This window comes from Mauremys mutica, chromosome 1 (assembly GCF_020497125.1).
Source record: "Mauremys mutica isolate MM-2020 ecotype Southern chromosome 1, ASM2049712v1, whole genome shotgun sequence".
NCBI classification, from domain to species: domain Eukaryota; kingdom Metazoa; phylum Chordata; order Testudines; family Geoemydidae; genus Mauremys; species Mauremys mutica.
Window position 1 is genome coordinate 89,043,941 of NC_059072.1, and position 22,386 is coordinate 89,066,326.

General features: G+C 45.5%; 1 protein-coding gene across 2 annotated transcripts in view; it reads left to right on the forward strand.

Annotated features, from left to right (window-relative positions):
* Window positions 1-1,918: 1,918 nt before the first annotated feature.
* Window positions 1,919-22,386, forward strand: part of FAM234B (family with sequence similarity 234 member B) — a 29,414-nt gene continuing 8,946 nt past the window's right edge. Inside the window, exons 1-8 of one of the 2 annotated variants that reach the window (XM_044995750.1) lie at window positions 1,919-2,052; window positions 12,917-13,309; window positions 14,449-14,547; window positions 16,297-16,485; window positions 18,422-18,552; window positions 20,324-20,471; window positions 20,881-21,022; window positions 21,634-21,777. In XM_044995750.1, coding sequence (XP_044851685.1) covers window positions 2,016-2,052; window positions 12,917-13,309; window positions 14,449-14,547; window positions 16,297-16,485; window positions 18,422-18,552; window positions 20,324-20,471; window positions 20,881-21,022; window positions 21,634-21,777 — 1,283 coding nt within the window. In that variant the 5' untranslated portion in view covers window positions 1,919-2,015. Of the gene's footprint in view, window positions 2,053-12,024; window positions 12,119-12,916; window positions 13,310-14,448; window positions 14,548-16,296; window positions 16,486-18,421; window positions 18,553-20,323; window positions 20,472-20,880; window positions 21,023-21,633; window positions 21,778-22,386 lie in introns of those variants that run through there. The other variant, XM_044995759.1, reaches the window with a different exon arrangement.

The window sequence follows — 22,386 nt, forward strand, 5'->3', positions numbered from 1 at the left end:
CTCTTAACCAGAGAGAACTGAAAAGGAGAGGGAAAATAACTACTCTTGGTACAAATGTCTTTGCCTCTGTAGTTTCTGCTGTCTGGAACAGCCTTACTGTGGGCCTCCACCTCATGAAGGTCCTGATCCTAAATCCACTAACATCACTGAAAAGTGCCTCAATGACATTGAAATCAATAGGCTTTGGATCAACCCCTAACTCTCCATCTCTTTCCAAATTGTATCTGAAAACATCTCTTCTTCATTGCATAGACAGCTTGGTTTCTCTCTCCCTCTGCTCTTCTTTTATTGTTATTATTCATAGCATTTCAGGATACCGTTTGAATGAAAGGTGCTAAATAATATTTTTTTGTTGGGGCAGAGCTTGAAGTGGAGGAAAGCAGAGTCTGATGCTAAGTGGTGGAGTCTGTTACATGCTTCTGCAGCTCTGACTGCTACTCTTTTATTTGCTGTAAAACTGGCCTTTTCTTTAGTAAACAAAAACAACTTGACAGCTACCAAGCTGGTCACATTTTCAAGAAATAATGTTGTCTAGTGGATTCAGTCCAGGCCTGGGAATTAGGAACACTGACTCCTGTGACTTTGGGCAAGCCATATATTCCTTCTGCCTTGATCTCCCCACTGTGAAGCAAGGACAGTGAAAGTGGCTTGCATACTTCACAAGGCTGTTGTGAAGATTACTTATATAATGTTTGTAAAACATACCATGAAAAGCACTCTAGTGTTATATATTATTATGAAGAAAAGAAAAATGCCCTAAAATAAAACAAAATAGAGAAATAAGATTCCTTTCAACCATTAACTTCCCAAGCTCAGGGCTAAGACGTATATATTACACAAGCAGAATAATGTATGGGCCTCTGATTGTAAACCTTTATGGGCAAGGATTGTCTTCCTGTTTGTGTGTGTGGACATTGTCTAGCACATTATGAGTGCTGCTGGAATGCAAATAATAACAATAAATAAATCAAGGATGGTTGATTTGAATTAAGTTGCAGGGTCAATGGGGAACTCTGCAGGTCAGGGAATTTCAATAGCCAGTTAATGTCCGTGGGGCTCTGCACAGGTGCAGAGGTCCATCAATGTGTAACAAGTTGCAAGATTCAGGCCTTAAGCCCAAATCCTGCCAACACTTACACATGTTTTTAACATTATCTACATGAGTCCTCCTGATTTCAACACTACTCCTGTGCTGTGACTAAGTTAAATGTATGTGTAAATGTTTACAGGATTGGGCCTTACAAACTCAGTAGCATCTTCAGCCCCACAAAAAACTCATCTGCAGCAGTAAAATGCTGCCACCACTCAACAACATTACCAAGTCTTGTACCATGTAGTCATTTATTTAAAGATCTAGCTGCTGGAATGATTTGATTATGTGAGAATCTCAGTTTTGTTTTGTTTTTTAAGTAAATTTCTAGCCTCATGGTTGTGAAAAAACCTGGAAAATGTGAGCCATAAGGCTCAAAAACCAGAAGGCAAATACAAAGAACCCCATATTTCCCATTATTTAAAGCACAATCTCATGATTTGTTAACACTTGGGTCTGGCGCTGCTGACTGATGGAAAAAAAATGCTGCTGTCAGTTAGCATGATCCTGGTTGTCTCTCAGTGTGCCTGACATTTGATCCTTGTCTCTCTGTATAGGGCAGAGATCAGCAGTTCTGTCTTTGCACCTTGTACAGTGACGAGCCTGGTCTCGCACAGAGTAGCCCAGGGGAGTCCCACGTTAAATGTAACTGGTGGTTCTTCCCCCCAATCGTTTTATCTTAAAATACAGCTTCAACTTTAAAATAGCAATGAAAGAGAAATATAACAATAGCAACTACCAGCAGCAATGGGAACATGACCCGAGCGCTCCGTGTGCCTGGCAGGGGTCTCTGCCCCGCCCCGTCCCGTCCCGCCCCGCCCTACGCCTCCCGTGCGCAGCGTGAGCCTGTGTGACCGCCCTACTAGAGAACTACACTTCCCAGCAAGCCGCGGGCTGCCGCGCATGCGCACCGCGCGCTTTCAGCATGGCCACGGTGCTGTCCCGGGCGCTGAAGCTGCCAGGTAGGAGCCGCTCCGCAGGGACAGGCCGGGGGGAGGGCGGCGCAGGAACAACGTGGCGCGACCCTGCGCGCAGGGGGGCCGGGACCGACCCGCGCCTCCCTCGGGGGGCCAAAAACATCCGGGTCTTTCTGCGGGGAGGGAGAGACCCCCTCGGACATCCGGGTCCGGGCGGCTTCGGGGGTGGGGGGGTGTCAGTGCCCCTGAGGTGGGGGGAAGGAGAGGGGGGTGTCAGTGCCCCTGAGGTGGGGGAGAAAGAGGGGGGTGTCAGTGCCCCTGAGGTGGGGGGAAGGAGGGGGGGGTCACTGCTCCTGAGGGGGGGGGGAAGGAGGGGGGGTCACTGCTCCTGAGGTGGGGGGGAAGGTGGGGGGGTCACTGCTCCTGAGGTGGGGGGAAGAAGAGGGGGGGGTTACTGCTCCTGAGGTGGGGGAAGGGGGGGGTCACTGCTCCTGAGAAGGAGATGGGGGGGTCACTGCTCCTGAGGTGGGGGGAAGAAGAGGGGGGTCACTGCTCCTGAGGGTGGGGGAAGGGGGGGATCACTGATCATAAGGGGGGGAGCTGAGTTGGAAGCCGATGGCGGGGGCGGTCCATTTGCTCATCAATGCCCCCGACACTGCTTCTGTTGTATATCTTAGTCTCTCTGCACCCTGTCATGTACTCTTATAGCGCTATATTCTGCGATTAAGTAACAATAAATTTTTGCATACTCTTTGCAATACTTTACTCTCCATTTCCTACAGCTCATATTCTTGTGGAACATATTTGATTTTGAACAGATTTAGAACAATGTTTAAATTGCTGCCTTTTAAATACCTTTTGCGGTAAACTGATGCAGCGTGTAAAAAATAAATAAATGAAGGAGAATGAATACCTAAAAAAGATAAATAAATGTTTGTCTTTGTCTTGTCCACTAGTATGTGTCATTCCTATAAATAACCTACTCTTGGAAATCAGGCTCCAAATTCAAGTTCTGTCTCTACATTTATCTGGGTAAATATGAAAACCCTGCCAAATTTGTCTGTATAATTTCCAGTAATCTCTATTTTATCATATGTATTAAAAATGGGAGAGAAGAAATATATCTACACTCTGGCAATAGGATATTCAGGAAAAGGGACTATTAGTTAAGAGAAGCACATATTTTCGGAGGCATAGATACAGCCAACTATACATTTCTGTGAGGACATTAAAAGGGAACTATACTGAAAACACATCTTGACTGTCTGTATTTTACTGTAGAATAGGCTGCCAAGGTTTTGTTAAAATGGGTGGAGCCAATACAGGTGGCAATATTAAACCAATGAGAGAGTGCCCCATCAACTTTCACGTCTATTGCTTGCACTTAGGAAAACTAGAACAGAGCTAGTACACCAGCTGCTGGAGCTCCTCCCTCCTGCTGGGTCTCACCAGCTTCTTAGTGCTCCCATGGCTTTGAGGTGGAGCCCAGTAGGCAAATGACATGGCCTTCCTCCACTGGCCCATGAGGACCAACCATGATGGCACCTATAAGGCCCCACCTCAAGCATTCAGCAGTCCAGGGCAAGGTCTTCTACCAAACTGAAGCTCTGCTCTAGTGCTTTTTTTCATTTACAGAACAATTTACTTGTTTGATTAAATAGGATGGAACAGTTGTTCAAAGCTGTTTACTTGGGAAAAATAAAGTACAAAATGAGAGAGTTATAAATATGTGACCAAAGGGGCATTTTGCAACTGCAAAGACGAACTTCTCCCTAAATTTCTTGACATAACTAATAATGTGTATCCACCTGCAACTGGAAGACATTAATTTGGGTACACAAAGTAAGCTATTTTTAGTTGAACCAAGGCCTGTCAAGTAGATTTACAAAAATAATCCTTATATCTGTGCTCAAATTAATTTGTACACCTAAGACCCTACTTGTGTGACTAACACACAGTCAAAATGTAGCTTTCAACAGCCATGAAAAGTCTGAACTGTTTTTCCTATAGCTGCTTTTTCTTTTTCTTTTCAATAATTTCGCAAATATGTGCTATCTTATCTCCCTAAGGGTTTAGATATGTATATGTGGCATCAGCCAACTCCTAAGAGCAAAAAATAGAAAACAAAGTGTGACACCAAAGAGGATTCAAAGAATATTGGAAGCAGATTCCTGTTTTTTAATCATCAAGAAAATCAAGCATTGAAAATTACACTGGTGTAAAGTTCAGGGTTTGCTCTCTTCACTTTAAAACCAGTGCTAAAAAACCCCACTACTATTGGCCAAGAGATCAGGGATAGCTTGTTATCTCTCAAATGAACAAATCTTTTAAACTTTTCATAATGTTGATGTAGTTTTAATAAAGGCCTTAATGGATGTCTCACTTCCAGTTTATAATTGCATGAATGGAGCACCTCTTCTCCCATGTGAGATCACACAATACCCCTATGACAACCACAGGAGTAGCTTGCATAGAAAAGTAATATTAGGAAAGTAGGAGATTTTTAAAGGCACAAAGGGCTGTTAGGTGCCCAGTTCCCATTGAAAGTCAGCAGGAGTTGAGCTCCTAACTCTACCTTAAAAAGCAACAAAGAATCCTGTGGCACTTTATAGACTAACAGATGTTTTGCAGCATGAGCTTTCGTGGGTGAATACCCACTTCTTCGGATGCAAGTAACTCTACCTTCTGCCTTTGAAAATCTCCCCCTTAGTATTTGATATTTTTAATGTCTGGAAACAAAAAGCCCAGTAGCATGTGATCAGTAGCTTGGCCACAGACTACCTGCAATTGGTCAATGGACCACAGCTTGGGAACTTTTTATATCATTGGAAAGCTGAAAACCATTTTTATATCTGATACTGCACAAGGTATCAGATTTTTTGATCACTGATAAATCAGAACCAGACAGTGCTAGATATTCTTTGGAAGATGAGTCAACTTCTCCAAGTGCTGGTCCAGGACCAGTGATCATCAAACAAACAGATTGATCTCTGGAGAGCTTCTCTTATGTCTCTCTGCTTAAAGTTCAATTGGGGGCTTAAATAGATGGCCTGAAAGCATGGCTCACCCACTTATTTTCACGCTTGTTTGGTCATCTAGTGGGCTTTGTATCTTTAAGAATGGTGAGTTGAAAATGTAGCTGCACACATGATCTTGCCTGAATGTAAAACTCAGGCACATCTCTATGAAAATTTGGTCCAGCCCTTGGAGTGGCACTGACATGTCTGCTGCAAGAAATACAAAACACTGACAGATTGTAACAATAAAATTAGAATTAGTGCTTTTACTTTGTAGAGAATCACATTCCATTTTCCATTACCAATGAAGCCTTTCATCTTTAGGTTGTCAATTTCAGACTGGACCCTATTCAGGGGAGATAGTAGATGGCTCAAAGGATTAAGAATATAATATGGAACTTCTAACGTATAGGTCACGGGTTCATTTTTACCTAGGTCATTAAGGGCTAAAATCCATTACTGCATCTATTAGCCTGTGTCAAATGTGTTGGGGACGTCAGACCAGTTTGTAGCAGGAAAGGTGTCCTCGACACAGAACCTGTATCACAGATGGCATGTCTGTGGATGCTCCCAACAGGATGCTCATGGACTGATTTAGTTATGGAGTCTGAGCTCTTCTCTCATCCCTGGAGGTGACCCTTCCAGGACAGGGGTGATTGAATGGAGAAAGCTTATACTGCAAGTGTTGTGACTGCTCGATAGACTTCAATCTCCAGAGTGGACAACATGAAACCTTTTATCAGCCCTGAATTCTCTTTAAATTAAAGTGCCACTGGGTGAAGCATGGCGTGCAGGCACAACAGGAGAGAGATATTTATATTTGTGGAAATATATGTTCCTATTCTGCATTGTGATCTCTCTGGGCAGACGGCTTTCCATGCACCGAGCTCCATGGCAGTCAGTGAGGCTCCATGCTGATGCCAATGCAGAACTGGGAAGTAAGAGGTAGTGTGTACACAGGCTTGCACCCAAATGTCTACAGGTGTGAATGAAAACTGATTTAGTTTGGTGCAAGTCTGTGTGTGTACAGGCATAGATCACAATAGAAGTGGCTTTAGAAGTGAGTTTAGATTACTGACCGTAGCTAAATGTGACACTTATCTCCTTTGGTAAGGATACGTCACCTAATGCAATGGCAAAAAACTAAGGCAAAGGCTGTGTTGCTTGGTGGCATGTTGTCCTCTTGCAGAATGTTATACCAATATAATAAAAACCAGCAGGATCTTATTAAGAGGGATAAGGCAAAGATGCCACATTTATTGTAAATATAATAAAGCAAAAGACAAAAGTAAACAACGATGTTTGACTAATTCCTATTACTACTTATTTCTCTCTCACTCACACACACACACACACACTCTCTCTGTCTCTGTCTCTGTCTCTCTCTCTCATTCATTCAGGTTCTGTAAAGGTGTTATAGTTACCAGCGACGTTGCTCATGCCAAGTTACTGGCCAGGTATCTTGGTCATGAGGATGGAGCCGAGTCTGTGTCAGATGCACCTGATGCTCCTGGAGGTTGGCTGCAGAACCAGAGACTCAAAGTCCTCAGTTTTTAGAGTCCATTTTTATAGGAATTAATTCCTATGTTAGTCTATGGGAACCGTTTCATCCTGCTGTTGTTGGCTCAATTAGCAGATGGCACATTCCTAGTGGATCCACACTGTTTAAAGTGGCACATTCCTTCCAGATGTTTGGGGTGGATCCCAGTTTACCCTCCGGGGGTTGTCTGGTGGTCCACTTGACACATTCTTCGGCCGACGTATCCTTTCCAGGCTGGCACCTCCCTAACCATTCACGTACATCAGACATTCATCAACATGCATTCCGTATCTTAACCATATTTTAATTTACTGTCTCCACCACTTTTGGGGTGTGTGTTAATTCCTATGAGATTCCCAGCCCTGTAATCACAGAGGGTGGGAGTCTGTTTGTTTACATTGTATCAATTACAGCTTAAGGCTAGCATAGTGTTTACTTCTTGAACAAAGTCAATTAACTTGTTTGTAAGTTTTACATAGTAATAGAGTATCTTTCACAGGACAGATACAATCAGTGTTTTCTGCAGACAGGAGCTTACAAGTTTTAACATAAGAACTTAGAAGATTTTTGTACTTGGTGAACCTGGGGGGTCACTGTCACTTGGGGGTATCACTGTTAGTACCTCCTTTAATATCCCTACAAGAACACTGAGTTGAGCAAAACTCAAAACATCTGAAAATCGGGAAATGCACAGTTAAGGTTGCCCGTGCAACCTTAACTCAGCCCTCTTTCTGCAATGCCCCACTGTGCCCCATTAATATACATACCTTTACTCTGCTAACCCCACAGTTGCTGAAATGTAAAAGTAGGTGAAAAGCTTGTACAACCCATTCACTCACACCCACAGGATTCCAGCAAACACTTGCTGGAAGTGGGGAAGGGTTATCCATGCCACCTTTCCTCTTTCAGCAACATCTAAATATGCACATACTCACACTGACCCTGGGCATTATAAGATTCAGGAGGTTGCAGATCCTGATACACTTAGCTAACTTCCCAAAAAGAGTACTGCATGTGTGCTCTGTAAGAACCGTGTCACAGCCTTTTACAACTCCACTTACTCACAGGATACTGTCTCAACCTACACTTTCACTTAACCATCATTAAAGTATTAGAATCCCCTCATATTCCATTTCACTGCTGATATCCTTTGTAATAAAAGCTCGGTGCCCTGCTAGTGGCAAAACCTACACAGTTCTGCATAGAAATGGTGCATACTTCATCCTAAAGGTACACACGCACCTCTTCCCTTTCCTCACACACATGAGAGGGTGCAAAACATGGAACTTCTCATATCACAGTCACTGCTGTGTCACACACCTCTAAGTAATCCACAGATCTCACAAACACACCTTTACCAAGCAGAGCTAACTACTCCCTCCACCATTCAGTACAGCTACACCTGACACACATGTTACCTGGAATGCATGCAGATAATAAATGCTTAGATTGCTGACATATCGCAGCTTGCTATTGACAATACCCTTTGTAATGAGAGCCCTGTGCCCTGCTAATGATAGAATGTACACAATTCTGCATTGACATGGTGCATACTGGATCCTGAAGTTACACATGTAGTTCTTTCCTTTGCTCTCACGCACATTGGAAGATGCAAAACATAGATTTTGTCATATTATGACTACAGGTCTACCACACACTTCAAAGTAATCCACGTCCTCCTATCACAAATACACTTTTACCAAGCAGCCCCAACTACTGCCTCCACCATTTAGGGTAGGTACATGTAACACACTGACTGCACTTTGAGTGTATGCAAATAATTCCAATTGGCTACGTCAGCTCCAAAGGAACAGAGGGAATATTACATGGACAACTTTTTTTTGTCCTTTAATAGTGTAAGATGGAATCATGTGGGTGAACGTGAATGGGTTGTCAAAGGAGGTGAAGAGCTTGTACATTTCAGCATCTGTGGGGGTTGGCAGAATAAAAGTATGTGTGTTAATGGCATATTGGGACATTGTTGAGAGAGGGCATTTCCTGGGTTTCAGAAGTTGTGAGTTTTGCTCAACTCACCGTTCTGTAAGGGGACAACATCCTACCAAGCAACCTTAACTCTCCCTTAAGGTACATTTTTGCCTTTGAATTTTCTAGTTTTTTTTTAACAGGAAAAGATATGCTGGTGATAGGAATTAATAGTCATTTAGGCAGTTGTACATATCATGTCCTGCAATTTGCATACTGAATCAGCTTGCCTCCACGCACGCACATGAGTTGGACCCCACCAATCCAGACCTCGCCAACCATGCCCCTGACCTGTTCACTGCATTCCCCATTCCAACCAGGCTCTCAATCCACTACTGTACCCAGCACCCTCCACCACAAGCAAGGAACACATCTCCCTGAAGTCTTCACTCCTTGGTATGGGAACAACTTCTGTTGCTTTTCTTCTTTCCCTCCTATAACTCAATTCGTTTGCAGTGCCTGGAGCGAAGGACAACTATGTTACAGTGGAATGGTATTCCTGGTCATGTTTCAGAGTGGTTGGAGGGTGGCGTTTGTGGCAGGACTGGGGAGAGAAATCACAGACAGTGTTTCTGCTCCAAGGTACTGACAGTTTTATGTTTGAGAGAAAGATCTTCTGACCCCTGTCCAATAAAGGTACCCCATTGCCAAGAAACCGTGAGGTGTCAGAGTTTGTAATGTTTCTGTGTCCTTTTTCCAGGCAGCTATGGCCCTTTCAGTTTCTCAATTAATGTTATTCCAGCACTTATTCGTAGCTTTCATATTATATATAGCAATTATTCAGGCGTTCAGCCAAATCAGAGAAAACTGTCACAGATCCTGGATATAGATCTCTGATGCAGTTTAAATCTGCTCTCATACCAGATTCTGCCTGAGTGAATCACCACAAAGTCCGGTAGATCATCTCTTAAATCGCCTGTTAGACACTACAGCGATTCTTAAATAACTGGTTGTTAGACACTGCAGAGAGGACAAAATATGGTGTCCCAGTGCAGGCCACCTCTCTCTACCCAACTCAGTGTGTAGGCAGCAGTCCCCATGTCATGGTGTACTTGCTCTCCCACAAACTCATGCAGTCTCATGATCCAGGAATAGCCCAGACTCCACACTTTGGGAGCCCTGGCAGCGCACATATTTCTTTTCCCTCAGCAGTCAAGGCATAGGCGCCGACTCCGTGGGTGCTCCAGGGTTGGAGCACCCACAGAAAAATATTAGTGGATACTTAGCACCCACCAGCAGCCAGCTCCCCCATCCTGCCCAGCGCCTCCCACCCGCCGCAATCAGCTGTTCTGCAGCGTGCAGGAGGCGCTGGGGGTAGAGGGAGGAGTGGGGACAGGACCTGCTCAGGGGAGGGGGCGGAACTGGGTGGGAAGAGGCAGCGCAGGGGTGGGAAGAGGCAGGGCAGGGCTGGAGTGGGGGCAGGGCCTGAGCACCCCCATGGAAAGGAGGAAGCCGGCGCTTGTGAGTTAAGGTACCTGTGCTGTCAGTTCCAAATCTCTGCGCCTTTGGAAACACCACATTAATCTGCCCTGAGATTAGCAAGTAGCCACTTGATCCCCACCCCTGCGTCTAGTAAAATACAGATTTTCTCAAACCACCAATCCGAGGTTTGCCTACACCTGTCCTCATTTTTCACCTTCTCCAAAGCCGTAATCTTAACTGTGCATTTCCTGGGTTTCAGAAGTTTTCAGTTTTGGTCAACTCAGTGTTCTGTGAGGGAACAACATCCCACCAAGCAACCTAAACTCTGCCTCAGGATAGCTTTTTGCCATTGAATTTCCTAGTTTTCTGAACAGGAAAAGATATGCTGGAGATAGGCGTTAGGAGTCATTTAGGCAGTTGTCCATATCATGTCCTGCAATTTGTGTACTGACCCCAGGGGGCAAGACCTCCCATATCCCAGCTCACATGGGGGGCTCAGACTGCCTTAGTGGTTCCAGCTCTTCCTCGCCCCCTCCCTCCCCCCAAATCTGGGCACACACATGGGAGGGGAGAATGTGGGGCCGACAGGTGCCCTTGCCCCTATTCCACCCCCCTTCTTTGCCACTGCCCCCGCACATCCCCCTTTCCAGTATCCCACCCCTCCACTCCCCCAATCTCCATTTCTCCCTCAATTGAGCCCCCAACCTCTTTCCACTCTCCTCTATCACCTGCCATCATTTAACTCCCTCTCAATAACCCCCCTCTCTTCGCTGCAGCCCCAAATCCCTTTCCCCCACTTCCTCTCCCCTCCCTGGAAGCATTCATATGTCTATTTTTCTCCTGAAAAACTTTGATTACATTTCCTCCAAAATAAAATTGCCATCCATGACTGTCAGATTGCAGCAATCTCAGTCCAAAACTCATTTTGTTTTAGGTGGGGGCTTGTGATTAATTTATCCTTCGGTATGTTAATTGAAGGGTGAGTTTCAGGAGTGGGTGGGTGAGATTTTGTGGTCTGCATTGTGCAGGAGTTCAGACTAGATGATCATAATGGTCCCTTCTGATCTTAAAGTCTATGAGTTTACAGCCATCAGTGTCAGTGAGGTCTGTGATTCAACCAGTCAATATCTCTTCAGTTTAACAGTACAAGACAGCAGAAGAAAACTGAGTTTCCAGAGGATCCTGTAAGTCAGGAATCCCTTTGTCAAATCACCCCAAATTTGGGTCACTAACCCTACTCTGCACTGTCCTGAGGCACACAAAATTTCAAAGGAATCTGATTAAACATGTAGATTTTAGAGGACTTAGGTCAACTTTTATACAGAACTTGTGGCACAGCCTTAACTATAACAGCGCTCCCATGTCACTATAATGTTGCCTTAACTAAGGCTGCTTCTATTTAGAGTGAGGCAGTTAAGGATTTACTGTGACTTAACAGTGTTATTTGATTGGCTTTTACATTAAAAAAAAATCCTATCGTTTACATTAAAGTTACAATTTCAAACATAAGAGTAGAAAGGAAAAAGTGAAGGTTCTTTTATGGTGCACTTCCAACATTTCTACTGGTTGGAGAGAGATTACTGGTTTGGCTGCTCATACTGCTAGAATCTTTCCAAACTGAAGAATTTAAGGATGGCTGCTGCAATGTTAACTCTGCTGTGTAGCACAGACTGCATATTTTATACATTTAACAACATGACAGTTACATACTAAGCTGTGCATTTAAAGAGAAAAACAAATAGGAAAAATTACTTCTGAGCAGTAGGGTTGAATTAACATTATCATGAGACCCTAAAACTTTCCGATTTCTCTTCTTTGGATCATTCCCATTCATCATAGTATCGGAGGGTGGATACAATACACATTTTTGTATATATATTGTTTATGTCTTGCAAAGTGTTCCTTTAAACACCTTGAGGCACAGTTTAGCATCTGGCATCATAGCTTGTTCCCCTGGAAGCAGCTATGGTGTCACAGAAACTTAGATTGTGACATCACTGAGTGGATCAGGGAGGAGGAGCAGATGAAAAATGAGATATAGAGAGAGGACTCTGCCATGGATACACTATAAAGGTTACCATATGAAGAATGGCTCTTTCATCATTAGAGCTTTGAATTAGGAGATTGCTGAGGAGAGTCTGGGACTTAGGTATGCAGAGGGTTAAGCATGAAGATATGTAGGGTTGGCAGAATTCAATTTTTATTTTATAAAATTTTGACCGATATCGGTTTATTTTAAAGCATTTTTTAATTCTTATCAATTTACATTTTCACAGGTGTGGAAAATTATGGGTGGGGGGATCTGACATTAGTGGGGGTCCACCAATAATTGTTTAATGACACTAGATGTCAAGACTGAAAAAGTTAAAGCTTTATAACCATTCAAACCCAATTTGTCAACATCACATGTCAAAATACACAAGGTAATATCCTTAAATCCAAACTCTAATAAGTTCACAAGTCGCATTTTTCTTACTTTGCCTCTCTGTAAATTTCAGTTATTATTGATGGAAATATTTTTTTCATGGGTTTGTGTGTGTACAATGAAATCAGCGCTTATCGATGTGTAGCAATAAGATTCTAATCCTTCCAAGCCTAAAGGTATAGTACGATAGCTCCATGGAACTGTTTCTCATTACAGACCCGGAAAGCATTAGAGGAAATTAAGCAAATCCTGGAATTGTTTTTTGCCTTGGGAAACTAAACTGTGGGAATCTGTTTTCTTGTAGCCCCCACTCTGAGACCAGGTGGATGTGCATGGACCCCGCCTTCTCCCTTATACTTCATCCCCTCCAACCATGCCCATCATCTGAGTAGACACAAATACAGACATCCTGTCTTCTCTCTCACACTCTCCTCCCTTTGGGACCTGAAAGCGCAGAGAGCTTGTTCTTTCTTTCCTTCTCACCAGCCATGCTTGATTCTCTCTCCCTGCTTTTCTCCCCAGGAAAAAAGAGCCCGGACCTAGGGGAGTATGACCCCCTCACTCAGGCTGACAGCGATGAGAGTGAAGATGACCTTGTGCTCAACTTGCAGAAGAATGGGGGAGTCAAGAACGGGAAGAGCACCCTGGAGGAGGTGCAGGACCCAGACTCAGAAGTGGAGGTCGAGGTGACAAAGCAGCGGCTGTCAGAGAGTGCCGCAGATGGGTACCCTGCAGAGGCCACTGGCAGCCTGGAGCAGAAGGCAGCCTCCTCCCTGATGCCTTACCTGCGCACAGCAGTCTTTTTGCTTACCATGGTTATCTCCATGATTCTGGTGCTGGTGTGCGCCTTTCTCATTCCCTGTCCTCCTAGAGACTTGCATAACACCTGGAACCGCAACCTAGGCCAGGAAGCAGGTGAGAGACCATTAGGAACAGCAGCTGTGTGAGATTGGGAAGGGGGTAACTCACAGGCTGGTTGTGGGGGAAAGACCCACCTCAGAGAGTTTGTTTAGAGAAGAGGAGCAGCAACTTAATCCTCTTCACCACTGCAGATGCTCTGAGGACATAAACAGGCATGTGGCTGATGCACCCAGCCTTCCTCTGCTGCCTGTTAAAAATGGCACATGTCACAGGCCAGTTGGAGATAAATCTGTTGTCCAATAAGGTCTTACTTTCTCCAGTGCCAAAAAAATAGCGGGATTCTTCTGACTCTCCTCCCATGTCACCCCTCTGCCTGGATGGCATTACCCATTTTGGAATTTGCCCCAGATATAGATGGGTTAGTCCACTTTGGTCCCCATCATTTCCCTATCCAGAGATTGCACTCCACAAACTCCTCCATTCATGCGGGGTGGGGGGAGGCAGAGACAACCCATGCCTGCCAATAGTTGGGGGGCAGAGTGAGGTCAGCCGGCTTCAACAGTGTTAATGATCATGCTCAGTACAAGCCAAGCAGCAAATCGGGGAGAGGGGGAACATGGCGCATTGCCTTGGGTGGGGAGGAATGGATTTTCCTTTGTGTCCGCAAATTGGCTTAACTAACATTATTTCCTCTGCACATTTCTCTCCCTGTTAAATCTATAAATCAGTAATTTAAATGTTCTAAGGTCTTTGTCTCTCCTCAAATAGTCATAGAATAGCTAGTTAATCTGTAGTATTTTCTAAAGTGCTTCCCCTCTTAATATCTCCACTGAGACAGCAATGATCGGTGATGTGATTCTACTCCTTTTCCTTCTTTCCTCCTCCCATTTCTGGGCTCTGAGAAGCCAATCAGATGTGGTGCCAGATCACTGCAGTGGATGCAGATAATCATCTCTGCTGGCTCCTGTAGGCCCTTGCTGGATCTCTGTCTGAGCCCAGTGCTGGAGCTGTGCCGTGTGGGGAGGGACACGACATAGGTGGGGGAATAGTGCTGCTTTGGTGGTCTCCTGTGGATTCCATGATGGCTGGTTATTCAGACCCCTTTTCGTTCATGCTTGTCCTTATCCCCATTGTGCAGAGTGGGTTTGGCAGCCATTCTGCTGGCAGCTCCTGATTTGCTCTGACTGTCACAGGTGGAGTGCTGTTCCCACTGGAGCTCTCCGATGTGAATGGTGATGGACTCCCGGACATCCTACTCTCCTTCACAGCCCTGATGAATGCTAGCGTATTGGGTAAGATTTTAACTGCCAACTTTGCTTCGCCAGGGATGCCAGCCTTGATGGCTTTTTTGTCAGGTTGTCCAATGTTGTTGTTTTTTCTTATTTTCTCCCTGCCAGCCTTTATGAATGGGAGGAGTTCCCCATACCATCTGCAGAGCTGCCACGCTGTCCTCCTTCAGACCTCTCCTTAAAACAGCTCACTTCTGCTGTGAAAGTCCCAGCTGATATATTGATTGGCAGTAGTAATTTTACCGCACCTGGCTGTTTAATGTAAAACAGCCCACTCCCCCTCAGCAGGCTGCTTTTCATTTCTCTGCTAACATTTGCATGGGAACACATGGGGTAACCCATCAAAAGTCTAGAAATAACTTAGCTTGTCACTGAGTTCTGCTGGTTTCCCACTGCTCCAAGCTTCCTGTTTCTGGAGCTTCCCAGATGCCATTGTACTGCATCTCCACAGCAGCCTTCACCTCATAGTGACATGAAATCTGTTCCAGTCCCACAGACACAGTGAAGAAGCAAGGACCCATTATGTTGGAGTGTATTGGCAATATCTGGTGCCTAATTGCAATGCTTGGTGTAATAGGAATACAGATAAGAAGGAAAATTTCCCTCTCCCATGGCATAGTGCTACGTCAGTAAGGCCCCATGTATTCCATTACAAGTGAGATGTAAATTCCACTGCAGGGTCCCTGGAGTCTAAAGAATTCTGGTGCAGTAGATAGAAAATCCGATGGCAGGTTCATTTCAATTAAAAAATTGTGATTGTACTGAAATAAATATGAAAATGAATCATTCAACCTATGCAGTATTCCCCGTGTTCTTTATTTTACACTGTTCCCACATTTTCAGTTTTCAACATGAAGCAGATTTTTGTACTGGCCCCACATTAACTGCACTGTAGATGCTGTTAGGGAGAAGCTCGAAATTTTGCCATCTGGATAAGACTCGTGTGGGGCTCTTAGCACCTTGGAAGATGTGGGGACTTTGTCTGGGGTTGTGACATAAGCACATTAGCTGGATGTTTCTGCTAAAATGATGAACAGTATGTCTGATGTTAGGCTGACCTTAAACTTATCATCATTAGGCATTAAAGTCAACATCTGATTAAAACATATTGGGGTACTTCATACTCCATTTAGCTATTATTTTGTGCTGTCTGCAGACTCAGGCAGACAACACTGCTTGACACTGGTTGCATGCTTTCAAGGTGTTTTTCACAACAATGAAGGCTAGAAAAATAGGCGGGCTTTTTACCACAAAAGAAAAAAACTTAGACTGTGGAGCAAAATTAGGCTGCCACAGAATCACAGAACATACAGGACCCTGAACATAACTGGCCAGGTTCCTAATAGAAGGGTAGTTGCAACTTCTAAGCATTAACCATTGGCCAGCAGAAGAATAAACATTAAAAAGAACAGTAGTCTAGTCTGGTGTGACAGCAATTCGGGTGATGAATTGAATGGACCAATAGGTGCTCGGGAACAAATATTATGTTCCTTTGCCAACCAAGGAGAGAAACGTAACTTCAGGTGTTTCTATGGACAGTTACTGCCAGTTCCATTCCTGTGAACTAGCAAGGGACTGACATAACCAAACTCATGGGATTCTTCTGAATGCAACTACTTTAACCTTTTCCACTTGGGGACAGCACAGAGTAGCAGCATAACTGAACGGCGTGTCCCCCTGAGATCACTTTGCCTTGTTCCGCTCTCTCTTTTGATTGCAAGGGACCTCACTGCCCCTCTTGTGTGTCTGCAGGTGTTTCTAGGCCATCGGTAACTGTGATGGCCCTTTCGGGTATGAACGGTAGCACCCTGTGGTCCAGCCATATTCCAGAAGAGACGCGGAGTGTGCAGTGTAAAGGACTGACTCTCACAGCCCCAGCTGAGCCTGTCTGCCTTGTGACTGGAACATCCAAATTCCTCAGCCTTCTCCAGGCCTCCTCAGGTAGTTCCAGGCATGAATGAGTGGATGAACCGATCACCTTGAATAATTCAGCACCATGGTAGCAACATAGGAACAAGTCCATAGCTAAAAGAAAACTGCAGAGTAATACAGAAGATGATCTAATCCAGGGGTTCTCAAACTGTGGGTCAGGACCCCAAAGTGGGTCGCGACCCCATTTTAATGGGGTTGCCGGGGATGGCTTAGACTTGCTGGGGCCTGGAGCTAAAGCCCAAGCCTGAGCCCCACCGCCTAGGACCGAAGCCCAAGCCTTGGGTGGCGGGGCTTAGGTTACAAGCCCCCTACCTGGGGCTCGACCCTTTGGGCTTTGGCTTTGGCTCCCTGCTCCCCAGCCTGTGGCAGGGGGGCTTGGGTGGGCTCGGGCTTCGGTCCCCTCTCCTGCGGTTGTGTAGTAATTTTTGTTGTCAGAAGGGGGGCACAACGCAATGAGAATCCCTGATCTAATCATTAACAAATACCGAATTACAAGGAATAATATGTAATGTAATCCTTTGCACTTCATTAATGTAGCTCTATAACATCCCTGTGATATAGATAAAGGATATAGGAGTCATTTCACCTACCACTGAAATGTAGCCACCTCTTGAGTGGAATGCAGCAGCTCTTTCACAACAGCACAGATGCACTAAACATCAGATCTAGAGCAAGAGGTGGGGAAGTATGCTGTAGCCCGTTCCATCTTCAGGAGAATTTAGGTTGATAAAAGTGTTTACTAGATCTGAATGAATATTGCATTTTTAGTCATTTTGATTATGTTGATTATGTTCCTTTTATATTTACTCTTAATGGACATCCTAGCAAGTGAATTTGCTAGCAGAAATGTTCATGGGAACAGTGAATTTTAGGCAAATGTTGGAGAATATTCTTGGATCTTGAATGAGTATTTGCAGTGGAACCCTGGTTCTGAGAGTTTTACTCATTCAGTTAGGGAACATAGAAATGTTGCATGACTTCTGTGCCCAACAAAAACTAACCAACACAGCTTGACTTTCAAATGGTTGTAATGAATGAATCCAGTGAGACTGTTCACGTGTATAATTGTTTGAAGGGTCAGGGTAGTCTCTCTGAACTCAGTACTACTGCCTGTGTGAGTACAGTTACTTGTGTGCATAAGCATTTGCAGGATCTGGCCCTAACTTTGTTCTGTACTTTGGAGGGGTGGGGAGGCTTTCCCACAGCAGACGTGGGAGAAAACCATGTTAAAATGTGATTTGAAAAGTATAGTAATTGGCAGAGGGACTCAGAGGGCAGGGAGAGCATCTGGAATTACTTTGAACTTGTTTTTTATTTTGGTGAATCCTCTTTTACTGGGTCCCTACACGGGTCCCCACTGACAAACCGTGTTTAAAATCACTTCTGCTCACATACCTTTATCCCCCCATGTGGAGGGGATAAAGATGCAACAGGGGCTGTTTCCTGTTGGAAATTTAACTGAGACACAGATTTCCGTTTCCAAAATCTTTCCCTCCAACTACGAGTTCCCATCTGTTCCGTTCCCTGGGAGTGTCTGCATAGCTGTGACATCAACAATCAGGCTTTACCACTGGCCAGTTAGGACAGCTGGTGTCCTGCAAAGCTTCTCTTTTATTTAGGATCTGATCCTGACAGTTGAACCCCAGAAGAGTTGCAGGTTCACAACCAGACCCTTATAGAGATGTCAGAACACTAATAAAGCAAAGCATTGGCAGGCTGTGACTCACAAGCAGTTCACAGCAATGAGGAGGAAAGAATTCCACTTTCCACTGTGTGTGAATTCCACAGCCACCTGCTCTAGGTTGGATTTGTTACTCATGGCGTTGGGCGGTAGTGTCGTCTCTCCCTTCCTCCTTCAGGAAGGTTTAGTTGGACTCCCTGGGGATTCTCATGAATTCTGCTTTCTTGACGTGCTGCAGTGCTCAGATGTTCTCTCCTCCTATAGGGAAAACCATCTGGACACTGAACCCAGCCCACCTGCCAAGTGGGACCCTGGCTGCACCAGCCGTCATGCTGCCAGATTTGGATGGGGATAAGGTTGGAGATCTGGTGGTTCTGGCCATCGGAGAGACCCAGGTATGATACATCCCCACCAGAGCTCTGAATGGTCTTGAATCTTTGGAGGGCGAGCAGGGACATGGTCTAAAGAGAGTGTAGTGGGGGAAGGGCACAAATTCCTTCATCCAAGTAGTTTTCTTACCTCAGGATATGGCTACACTGGCGATTTGCAGCGCTGGAAAGCCTCCACCAGCGCTGCAATTAGTAAGTGGCCACACCTGCAGGGCACTTCCAGCGCTGCAACTCCCTGGCTGCAGCGCTGGCCGTACACCTCACTCGGCATGGGGAATAAGGATTCCAGCGCTGGTGCTGCAGCGCTGGTCATCAAGTGTGGCCACACACCAGCGCTGTGATTGGCCTCCAGGGTATAAGGTGTATCCCAGAATGCTTTTATAAATTACTCTCTTTGTTTTGTTATGCAGCCTCTCTTTGTTTTGTTGTGAACGAGCTCCGATCGGAGCTCCGAACAAACAGAGCTCCTGTTTGCTGTGATCATCTGTACCTGGCTGTAAACAATCAAATGAGAGGCAGGCAGGGAGAGTGAATGAAACAGAACGGAGCCGATCGGAGCTCTGTTGAACTGCTAATCTAAAAAAACAAACACTGATCACAGCAAACAGGAGCTATCTGTACCTGGCTGTGAACGATCAAATGAGAGGCAGGGGAAACAGCGTTGGATACAGGGTTCGCAAACATTTTGTGATTTTTCCAATCTCTCTCTTCCCCGCTCCCTGTCACAGTACACCACAGGGAGTGAGTGAAACAGCGGGGAGTCCGTGTTGGAGGCAGGCTGTTTGCAATTAAGAGTTAAGACTAAGGGCTCATGAACATTTTGTGATTTTTCCAATCCAGGAAGCTAACACACAGTGTTGGCTCCAAAAATCCACTCTATCTTCCCCGCTCCCTGTCACAGTACACCACCCTCCACCCCCCTCTTTTGAAAAGCACGTTGTTGCACTTGAATGCTGGGATAGCTGCCCATAATGCAGCACTCCCAACAGTGCTGCTAATACTGCAAATGTGGCCACACACCAGCGCTGCTCCTACACAGCTGGATGACCAGCGCTGCAAACTACCAGCGCTGCAAACCGTAAGTGTAGCCATACCCTCAGATTCCCCTTAGGTACAAACCCGCCTTCCTTCTCTTGCTCTGGAGAACAGGATCAAGTAGTAATTACATTGTCTGTATCTTTTATCAGCTGACAAATGAATGTCGTTGTTAAATTAATCATTGCCCACTGGCTGAGACGTGATAATTTCTCTCTTTCTCCTGTGCTTCCCCCTTTAGCAGTTACTGCTTTTGTTTTTAAAGTAGTGTTGTAGCACTAGTGAAAGCTGGCAGTTTGACAGCCCAGTGATGTGCTCTGCTTAGCTGTCGAAGAGACATCCCTGCCTGGCAATCATGGTGCAAACTTCCCCTGTGCTGCTCCATGCACAATGACTTAGAAGGTACTGCCTTTAAGGTTGATGAGAGAGTTCAGGCTCCAAAGTCCATTCATTCACTGGCACCTCTGCTACTGACAAGGGTGCCTAACATGTTGCGGGGGAGGGCGGGGGGGTTTGTGACAAGGATATCTTAACATAAGGAACTAGACCAAGACTGCTAGCTCACACAGGAAATCAAATAGAGGAGGTGGGAGGGAAGAAGAAAGATGCCAAATGATTTGTCATGTGATACATGCTGCTGTGTGGGGAGGGAATGGCAGAGCTTTTCATTCTGGGGCAGAGAGGCTTTCTACTGTGTGTGAGTCAACTCCCAGAATTCCCTGCATCTCTCTCACCTTTGCAGCCAGACCTGTGCTTTATCCTGGTATCGGGTAAGACGGGAAACCCTCTGGGTGGGCCCGTGAAGTACAGCATCAATGGAGAAGGAAAACTGATCGGCCCCCAAGCCCATGTTACCAGCCAAGGAGCCATCTATATCCTGTTTGGCTTTGGTAAGATGGGCCACTGGTAAGATGGGCCCCTTCCATTTGATCTCTTTTCTAAGGCACTTTAAAGCTGGGATCGCTGTGAGCTCTGCCAGGAGGTTCCTGCCATGCCTTCCACTGGTGGAAGCTCAGATTGGAGAAGATGGGAACTCCCCACACCAGTGTAGGAAATGGTGCAGGAACAGTGATACCTGCTTGGAGCTCCTAGGACTGGAGTGGCTTGAAGCTCTCCAAAGCCATTGATTCTCCTATGGATCTTCCTACGTTTTGTCCTTCTCAGAGAGGCCAAGACTCTCCTCCTGCTTTTGTTTGATCACTATCCACCTGCAAGTGGTCCCAGCCTCTTGTGCTCTCAGGACTGTTATCCAACAAGTGAGAATCTTAATCTTTGCTCTCCCTGTCATGTATCTGTTAGGTAATGTCCAAGCAGTCGCCCTGAGGGATCTCTTTGCCCAAGCCAGAAACCGTGACAGCTTCCCTCCTGTGCTGCAGCGGGAGGAGCCAGAGTGGGAGAAGCGCAGATCTGTCAACTTATCGGAGCTCATTGACATTTACAGGTGGGTTGTGCTCTCACCAATTGGGCTAAACTATGGTTCTGCCTGGGCACTGTTGGAGGTTCCCTTTCCACTTGAATATCTCTGACCATCAGAGTCACCTAGGCAATGCCTGTGACATCAAGAACTCCAATTCCCTCCCTGTTCCAGTGATTGCAGTGGGCATGCCATGTGTTATAAAAGGAACCTCTTGTTCCTCTGAGCCCTTGTTCCCCCCTTACAGCCACACATGCATAGGAATATGCCTGCACAGGGGAGAAAAAGTGTTTCTAAATAATTAAGAATCCAAGTTAGCAGCTCTGTCTGTGCACAGCAGAGTGGGCCAGGGTTGTGTAGGCCCTGGGTGTCCCTTATTCTTCATGCAGTGATTCAATGCCCAGCAGAGCCTGGGAAATCCTTTAGTATGGCTGGGAACAAGGAGAAAGCAGCAGGCCCCAATTTAGATGAGGTGGTGAAGTGGGGATTCAGTCACAGGAAAAAACCTAGAACCCCTCTGTAGATTAGACTCTCACATATTCAAAGACTTAGAGCTTGGCATTGGCTGTTTTTATTTAAATAAGTAAATAAAACCTGGGAAGCCCAATTGCCTCATGTTGGCTTTCTTCCTCTCCCAGCGGGGGCGTTGAGTTCCTGCAGATGGTGACGACTTCAGATACTAACTGCAGCGACCTCCTCATCACCACAAAACACAACCTGACTTTGCTGCGAGGAGAGGACCTGGAGCCCCGCTGGAACCTGGAGCTGCAGGACATTCACAGGTTAGCTACACTTTTGTTTTTTTCTGTGTCTCCTTTTTCTGTTTCTCTCCTCCAGGCGCGCACATTCCTGTGGGAATCATCGGGAATTATTCCCCAAGGTTGCAGGGATACCAGGGAGCTGGAGTCATGTGCGTGTCGGTATGTTAGTGCTGTGGGGAGGGGAGAATGAGAGAGGGAAGGAATGAAAGAAAGAGACAGACTGAATAGCCAACATACTAGATTCAAAGAGCGATGTCCATCTTAGTATGTTGAAAGGAAGAAATTCGTCCCTGTGCAGGCAGCCAGCACATGATCTATTCAGCACTTAAGCCCCTTGAGATGATGGTGCATGTGTTCTGTGCTGGACCTCTGCACGGGGTATATTTCACTCAAAGAGTTTAAGGAAGTTGCCAAATGTCCTGGGACAATAACAATAGGTGGTTTCCCCAGCAACCCCAGTATTAACTGGTTGAATGTACACCTGGGCATAGGTGGCAGAAGTAATTTGTTGACAGCATAAACAAGAAGCTTGTTTTGGTACCTACAAAGGTAGAAACAACTGTGAACTTAGTGTGTCCCTAGCCTCTGTTTGCCAGAAGCTAGAAATGAGCGACGTGTCGGATCACTTGA